Genomic DNA, 9,273 nt, shown 5'->3' on the forward strand with positions numbered 1-9,273 from the left:
CAGCTGCTTTTTCCACTTTCAATCAATGATAAGGAGCAAAGCCAGAAGGACAACAGAGCAGTATCAAAGCTGTTGTTTAACAGCTTGCTTCCCAGACTGATTAAGTTGCAACAGAGGTGACTGTCCTGGTTCAGCTATGAGTGTTGAGGTTGGTGTCATCGCAGTGCATGAGTCTATGTCCGTGTGCAGACATCTTGGTGTGTGCAGTTTGTGGGTGTGCTCAGGTGTTGACTCTTGATTGACAGGCATTCAAGTCAGAGGCCAGCTAGGCGGTGACATGTCAGGACCGTGTATAAATACATCCTTCGTGATGGCTAGGAGGAACAAGACAAACACAATAATCAATCAATTCAAAGGCCTGATTTTAACATGATCTGTAAAGTGAGCAGAGTTTGATCTGTTCAGCATGACACTTCAACCCTGAACTCTGAGAGGGTTAGGGTTAGGATATATATATATATATATATATGGTTCATTCTATCTAACAACCTTCAGGTGGCAGCTCCACGGATTGTCCACAGGAGGAAGAAGGAAAATGTCCCTCTTCCTCTTCCTCCTGTGATTTATTACTTTTGTAAACAATTTCCTAACAAGTTTATCATCTCAGACTCTAGGGTCAAGTTTTTAATAGAACTTAGTGTTCATTTTTTAAATGATGCTCCCATTCAGAGGAACATAAACCTGAAAGCTTGTGTTTGACATTTGTATTTGTTCATAAACTGAATGGCTTGCTAAACACATTTACTCCTTAGTCTTTCTCTCACCAGGAGCCTGTGGCTGAGGATAAGTTCTCCTACAGAAAAAGGATCTTGTTTCTGTCTCTTGTCCTGACCTATCAGCTGTGAAGACTCATCCCCTGATAGGTTATGACTCCTGAAAGAGACAGAGACAGTCTTAAACCCATGACAAATATTTGTTGTTTTGTTATTTTAACACCTAATATCAGGCTTTAGCTCCACAGATTCCGTCTTGTACTGCTTTGAGATCCTCATTCATCATATGATCATGATACCGCCTGCTGTTGACAATCTAGAAGTTCATGTCTCTGGAGAGAGGATGCCATCTCACCGCTTCCTGCTCACAAGAGTAGACTCAGGCAAAAATGAAGGCTTCTCAGCTTTCTCAGGTAAACTGTTTAGAAAGGTGAGCTGGAAGTCATCGTCCATGGAGATGTAAGGAGCCAACATGTCCAGATCCATCCCCTCCAACATCTGAGATGGGCAGACAGACAGGAAATTCAAGTCAAGGAGGGTCAAGTTCAAGGAAGGATCTTAAATGACAGCTTCAGTTTGTTGTAAATTAGTTTTCTTTTTAATATGTTTCAAATATCAATATTTTGATGACATGGTTGCTAGTTTTGCAGATTTCAAACAAGTGATGAGTTTGACCTCCATTTAACCTTTGGGATTAATAGAATATCTATATCTATATATCTATGTCTAATATCCAGCTCTCAGAGACCTCAGTAGGCTTCATGCTTCACCACACTTGTTCCTGGTTGTTTTCTGCTATTACCTCCAGTGTTTCATCTTTATTCTGACCGTCTGACCTAATGGCAAAGAACTTCTCCACTTTGTTGGCATCCATCAGTTCCTCATCTTCATCCTCACAGGGGCTCTAATGGAGATCAGACACAGACGTTAAATCAGGCAGCAAAACAAATAGTTTCATAAAATTGCAAAATTCAAGTTTCCTCTGTACCAGCTCAGAGTGCCATGAGGATGTTGAAGGTGGGGTGACGGGGCTGAAAATTGGCATCAGGAGCTGTCGCAGCTGAGGAGTGCACAGATTCTGAGGGTGGTCAGGCAGAGAGTTGGGACTGGGTTTACTGACAAAGGAGAGCTCAACAAACCCTAAAAGACAAAGAGAATGAATGTCTCAGGTCAAACCATGAGACTCAAGTACAGTCCAATCTTCACATTCTTTCCTTAACAACGCATAGTAATTAATACACAATTTATATTGCTAGACAATATAATATATAATTAACATGACATTCCCATTGGTCTCAGTGTTACTGATACTGCTGACTAAACTAGCTGAGCTGAGACTGACTAAGCTGAAAGGTGCAGAGCATCTAATTCTGCTGGAGCTAAAGAGGCATCGCAACTGGTCATGGATAAAGTCTTTGGTCTGTCTAACCTCCTGGTGGCAGTACATCAGGGTCTTCAGCCTCACAAGGCACTTGAATAAGCTCGCTGGGGCTACTGGGACTCAAATCTGCATCCTTGTTTTGACAGGGTTTGCTTTTTAGTAGAGAAGTAACAAGCTCAGAGCCTGAATCACAAACAACAGACATCCCATGATACACTGGTGGGAGTGCTGGGGATTGAGGTTCAGATTTCTGCAGCCGGATCTGCTCAAGGGAGAAAACAACATCTGGCTGCTCCACGGCACTGCAGAACAAGGAGGAGGAGAGGTGGGAGAAGAAGAAGAAATAGAAGAAAACAGACATTGGTGTGTCAGATATTTTATTTTAGTTTTCCCACTTCATCATCCATCATGTCCATCATCATTATCTATCACTGAGCTGAGGAAGCAGTAAAGGTGCTGTTGAAGTACCTGAGTATGAAGTTGAGGCAAACGATGGCCTCAGGCTGCGATGTCTTGCTGCTGTAGAGGATGGTTGCCTGAGTTTCCACCCACACAAAACCACCACTGTTTGCCAGAAAACGGTAGATGCTGGTGCTCACCTGACCTTTGGACAATACTGCAGCATGGTTACATGGATAGAAAAAAGACAGATGCCAGACAGAGACTCTGAGCCACGGTCATTCAACTAAGACGATCCAAATCATCCAGTCAATGAAAATTTAGAAGGGAACATTTCAGATTTTCCCCTGTTATGGTTTCAGCGATGTTTGATGGCTGGTTATCATCAGTTTCAAAACAATGCCACACACTTACATGTGTGCAGGCTTTTGTTGACATGTTTAGAGTCCAGTGCATGATGGAACTCATAAGCTGAGCGACCAATCAGATCGTCAGATTTGTATCCCACCAACTCTGTCACCCTGGAAACACATAAGAAATAAACTCAGGACAATGGACAGTAGAGCAAATGTTAAAATAAAACAGCAGAATAAGCATAGCTGCAGGTAAAAGTCAGAAATATGAGGCAAATTTCTTAAGGTCAAATGTTAATTGGTAAATAAATAAATAAAATCAGTGTGAGAATAAAAGTGTTCATTGGTTTGTACTCAAATGAAATATAGGGGGGGTGTTACAATATCACAAGAAAGGCAGGGGCCCCTCCCACCTGCCCTCGCAGTGTGTGAAGCGCAGGTCCATGCTGTCGCGGGTGAGGAAGGTCCAGGTGTCCAAGGGGAACTCCACACTGAATGGGTGAGGGACAGGCTCACACAGCAGGGTCATCACTCTGCCAACAGTGGGAGATGTAAAGCTATCCCCAAAGGGACCTATGTGACCTGTGCAGTGCAGGACCTGGGGGGACAGGATAAGGGATGGAATTTGGGCCAGAGACAGAGATTAATTCATACTAACAGAATAAAGAGAATGGAGAAATCCCAAGTATTGACTTTGGGTCATCATAGCTTGATTAAAGTCAGGAAATGTTTGCGTATCTGTCTGTCCATATGTCTGGTTTCTGTGTCTCATCTGTTTCGGTGTGTGTGTGTCTTACTTAGTAACACCAACCTTCCATGTAGCAGACTTGATGTTGACCGTCCGCCCCCTGCTGGTCAAAGTGGTCTTCATTCGCAGGAAGAAGTTTCTCTCTCTCTGCTGCTCCTGCTGGAATTTTTTACTGGAACCTGAACACACCAGGGGCCACATTTATAAAACTGTGCAGAGGATCCTGACTAAAAGTGTGTGTACGCCCAAAAGCCAAAGTCTGTGTGTGCCAGAAAATATTCAGATTTATAAAATTCTGTGTATGCAACCTTAAAGCAAACATTCCTTTATAAATCAAAGGCTGACTACAAGTGTGCACAGCTGTGTCGGCTTCATGTCACAACCATTTTTAACCATAAATGGTCAATGCAAAGCACCTTATGAATGTGGCCTGCATATAAAATGAGACTCAGTCTTGTTGGAACTGATGGCGGAGGCAGAAAGAAAAGGTAAAAAAAAGGACATTTTCTGAGGCAGAAGTGGAGACACTTGTTGGTGAGGTGGAGGCCTGAAAAACCATCCTGTTTGGAAGTCACAGCAACAGAATCACAAACCAAAAGAAGTAAAGTGGCAACAGGTTGCTGCAGCTGTGAACAGCTACAAAGGGAGACAATACAAGCAATCAACAACCTGATGGAGGAATTGAGACAAATGAGAAATGTAAGGGTTGACATTGCAGAAATATTAAAAGGAATTGTGAAAAAATGTACCTTTAGTTGTCTTTATCAACTCTCTCTCTCTCTCTCTCTCACTCACTCAAACCAATCGGTCGAGGCAGGTGGATGGCCACTCCACCACTGACAGTGCACGGGCATGGACCTCATTGAAGAGGTTACATTAGTGCTTTGCATGTTTAAAAACGGGGTGAAGACCTGTGTCTACACTGGGATGGCATGGTTCCAGCACATTGCCCTCTCTAATGCTAGACCCAGTTCAACATAGATCCAAGAGCATAGGGAATGTAAAACGGCTCATAAGACAGTCATTATCATGGGCCAATAAGTCGTTATGGTCCCTGAAGACCTTCTCCCTCCTAATTCTGCCACTGGCATAGTCCTCCAGCCTTGCCAGCAGTGCCATGGTGCAACATTACGCACAGGGCTAACTGCTGTATTTATAGGTTTAATCAGTTCGTGTTATTCCCCAACATGAAAAATATTCTTTAGACTGAAGTGTGTGAACATTACTCTTTTCTTTATGCCTGGTTTGTTATGAAAAGCATCAAGTAGAGCTGATGAACTGAGAACAGCAAAGTATAAAGTATAATGATTGTTAATGGCTTTGTTTTACACACTTTAGCATTTTATCATGTGCCCACAGTATCACAGGAAGAAAAAAAAAATTATCTGCACATGTTAGGCAGATACTTTATTCCATGCAGGCCTCAGGACACAGCTAACTGAGCTAACAGCACTAAATCACTTAACGCAGCTGACTGAGCTAACACTGATAAAAAAGCTAACATAGCTAAATGCTGGAGGCCAACACTTGCTACACCAGCAGAATCTTTATCATCAGCTCACAAACAATAGTGGGGAGAAGCTGCAAAAAATCCACAGCATTTCATCACCACTCAATACTCAAACACATTCACAGGCCTAAGGTTACATGCTTTTGCCTACAGTGGGCTTTACCAAAGCATGTACACGTCACATTCTGAAAAAGCCATGCCCTCTACTGCCCTCACGCACCCCTGGTGACTGTGCAATAAACTCCAATGCCACGTTAAACAGACACACGTTTGCAAAAAAAAAAAAAAAAAATTCTCTTAAGTTCTTATGTCGAAAGAACTTCTGGACAATATCAAAACTTGATTGCAAATCAGATATTAATTTAAATAATTATTTGATTTTAAATTTATAAATGAAAGGTGGAGTCAAGTCTGTAGCCATGCTCCAAATGTCTCCTCCCAGTCTCAAGAGCGTGAAAAAAGTATAAATATGTGTTGAAAAGTGAAGTAAGCCAACATTACCTCTGCTCATTCCAATCTGCAGCCAGTTAAACGACACCATGACAGCTGTTGATATCATCGACACATTAACTGAACCCTTCCTGAAATCACAGGTGTGGAAATACTTTGTTTCCTCCTGAATTATGTCAATGTTTGCATTCTCAAGAAAATAACCGTTTCTAGGCTTCTATGTATGTGGCTAGCAAAATCAACAGACAACACAACCAATATGGCAGCACATCTCCACAGGTATCATAATGAAGTAGACTTAACCAGGAAAGCAACCCTGTTAACACAGCACATAGCAGGTGTTCATTTAGAGCTACACTCCCACAAAATTCAACTCATGCCAGTGCAGTAATTCACTATAGGAGGATTTGAAGCCTCAGTGGTGAAAAACTTTTTTGTATGAATTGAATTAGTTACAAAAATTACAAAAATTAGCTACAAAATACCAAACAGGTCACATCTTACGATAAAGGTGTTGCCCTCAATGTGTGGTAAGTTTCCAGTAAATAAGTTTCCAATTTACTGATGAAACAATCATTATAACAATATCATCAACTTTTTTTTTTTTTAATAAGGCCTTAGTGTGGAAATTGGTGGGAATTATATTGCTTATCTTGTTGATAAATGTTTTATCATGACAAACCCAATGATGCTAGATTACAAAAAATAAAATAAATAAATAAATTGTGACCTTAAATTGAAAATAAAATCAAACTGAGAAAATTGCTCTAGCCCTAGCAAGTTGTTTAACTGTGTAACAATTTGTCCTGTGTCCATAAATTACTCAATCTACAATTACACAATCAACTAGAAAAATTCCTTGGCAGAAATTTTGAGAGTGACTCGGCGTGTGTGCTGTCAGGACTTTGCGTGTCTATATGTATTTGTGTGTATGTGTATCTGTATGTGTCCTGCAGTCTAACACAAATGTCAGTGGTAGCAGTTGTTCAGCTGCTCTCCTATCAGAGGAGTCTGATGACTTAATTGACTGCAGCTGTGTGTCTGAGCTTGGCTTCTCAGAAAGCCCATTAGAAAACAGGTTCATTTCTGTCGGCGAGCCTGTCATTCTGAGGCAATTTGTGACAAAACGGTAACTCCTATCAGAAAAGCGAGCAGATGCTGAGCGCCACAACAAGTGTCTGAAGCTGTGTGTGTATTTTGGTGTTTCTAGGATGTAAAATGTGGACAGGGAAGCGAGTTAAAAACACATGAAAATGTGAACTCCTCTCCTTGTGGGCAGAGAAAAATACATGGGGAGTAATAGGAGAGAGGAGGGGTGATCATGTCTTTTAGAGGGGCACAGTTCAAATTTGGTTTGTCTGACAGTTAAAGTAAAGACATTTTTCAAGAGAGGACAAGAATCTTAGAGAAAATGAGGCGCATACCTTAAACTATATGGCCGTGAGGGCGATTTAAAAATAATTTTTTAGAGAATCTTCAGCTCACTCACGCACTCTAACTTAAGTGTGCTCCACTCTAAGCCGCCAACATTCCGTGCAATACACACACATGGGAAACAGCAGAAATTAGGTGAGATGAATATTACGCTTGAACAATCGCTGTTCGAAAAGTATAGAAGATATCAGAAAGATGAAAACACCATTTGAAAGACAAGTTTTCCTCCGTTTTGATGGTAAAATGGACTGTCTAGCTGGATGTATGCCAAAGTATCAGCAGTCTGATGACATCACTGACTGCAGCTGTTTGTCTGAGCTTGGATTGCGTCATCCTTCTCACAGAGCCCATTAGAAAACAGATTCATTTCTGTCGGCAAGCCTCTCACTCTTAGGAAATTTGTGACAAAACTGTAACTCCTATCAGAAAGCCGAGCAGACACTGAGCGCCACAACAAGTGTCTGAAGCTGTGTGTGTATTTTGGTGTTTCTAGGATGTAAAATGTGGACAGGGGAGCGAGTTAAAAACACATGAAAATGTGAACTCTTCTCCTTCCGGCCAGAGAAAAATTAATGGGGAGTAATAGGAGAGAGGAGGGGTGAGAGAGGGGCACAGTTCAAATTTGGTTTGTCCCACAGTACAAACATTTTTCAAGAGAGGACAAGAATCTCTATTACTTTGGAGAAAATGAGGCGTGTACCTTAAACTATGTGGCCGTGAGGGCGATTTAAAAATAAATTTTTAGAGAATCTTCAGCTCACTCACGCACTCTGACGATTCCTCCACTCTAAGCCACCAACATTCCGTGCAATACACACATGGGAAATTAAAACTTTCAGGAGAAATGAGGTGAAACGAACATCACGCTTGAACAATTGCTGTTTGAAAAGTATAAAAGATATCAGAAAGATGAAAACACCAATTGAAAGACAAGTTTTCCTCCGTTTTGAAGGTAAAATGGAATGTGTAGCTGGATGTATGCCAAAGTATCAGAGGTTTGAAAAAGCCGTCTCTCATAAGAGTTTTTTGGCCACGTTTTCGCCGTTTACGGCGCCAAAATATCGTATTCTACCCAGAAAACGGATAGCACACCGATCCCAAACAGTCTCCACATGATGGGCTTTGGTCCGTGGGTCTAAATTGAAAGCCCTCCGACAAGAAGCGAATCAAAATTTTTACGGAAGAGGAATAAAAACTTTAATATATATAAAAAAAAAGAATAATAAACGCGCAGGATAACAATAGTGACTCTGTTCGGAGCCCGAGTCACCAATTAGACTGAAAATTTATGAAGTGAGAAACGGCACACACTTTTCCAGGTCCAACACCTGATGACGTCACTGATATGAATAAGCCGGTCACACTCATGGACAAATGTCGGTGCAGAAAAGTCTTCTGTGCAAACAAGGACCACAGGCCAGAACCGGAACCGGAACTAGACTCTCATAGTGAACCCTCCTCCTTACGGTCGTTACCGGGACGAAGGGGTCACGCCTGCCCTAAATCAGGTGACAAACAATGATTTGCCAACTGACAACGCCATAAGTCCGGACTCACAACATAATGATAACTGTTCTTACAGGAAATCTATGTCCAATAAATACAATTTATATTTCTATTCATACCAAATAAATGGACTTCTGTCATTTTGTTAACTATTCTTACTTATCAGTATCTACCTGTATGAATTAATTTTAATTCTGTGACCTTCACTAAACCAGTACAGTTGTTGACAGTAATAAAATATAAATACTTTCAGTTTTATGTTGTTGTTTTTTATTTATTGACAGACTTACTGGCAGGAGGAATTATTTTCCAAGTAACTACACAAGTCTGGGCTCACAATATAATGAGTTCAATAAAATTTTGATTTCAATTCATGGCGAGTATATGGATTTCTATCACTGTTAACTATCCCAAACTTACTCTTTACATATACATAATAAATCACACACACACTCCTTGTTTTTCCAAATGCAGTTAATTGCAAAATGAATTCCTTTACTACAGCATAGAACTCTCATAGATCAGCATGTCTAACAATTTGTTTTCTCTGTTGTCCTTGAACATAGTCTTCATCATGGTATGGTGTGCTGCATGGGGTTACAGCACAGCATATCATTCTAAAGTCAGCAGGAAAAATATGACCACCTTCATAGATTGCGAAAACGAAAAAATATGTGGTGTAATCATATTCAAGCAATGCATTGCACATTTTCAAAGACCACACCATAGGGAATTTTTTTATTTTTTTATTAATCAAAAACAAAGAACAGAGAAAATAA

General features: G+C 40.8%; 1 protein-coding gene across 1 annotated transcript; it reads right to left on the reverse strand.

Annotated features, from left to right (window-relative positions):
- Positions 1 to 220: 220 nt before the first annotated feature.
- hif1al (hypoxia inducible factor 1 subunit alpha, like) lies at positions 221 to 9,070 on the reverse strand. Its single transcript, XM_029517577.1, has 11 exons — positions 9,007 to 9,070; positions 3,658 to 3,773; positions 3,260 to 3,444; positions 2,908 to 3,014; positions 2,563 to 2,710; positions 2,143 to 2,396; positions 1,702 to 1,853; positions 1,516 to 1,605; positions 1,069 to 1,211; positions 765 to 873; positions 221 to 314 (listed from the first exon to the last, which is right to left on the reverse strand). Exons 1-11 carry the CDS (start codon positions 9,068 to 9,070, stop codon positions 255 to 257), a joined length of 1,428 nt encoding a protein of 475 aa, XP_029373437.1. The 3' UTR covers positions 221 to 254.
- Between the last annotated feature and the right edge of the window lie 203 nt (positions 9,071 to 9,273).

The sequence above is a fragment of the Echeneis naucrates genome, chromosome 13 (genome assembly GCF_900963305.1).
Source record: "Echeneis naucrates chromosome 13, fEcheNa1.1, whole genome shotgun sequence".
NCBI classification, from domain to species: Eukaryota; Metazoa; Chordata; class Actinopteri; order Carangiformes; family Echeneidae; genus Echeneis; species Echeneis naucrates.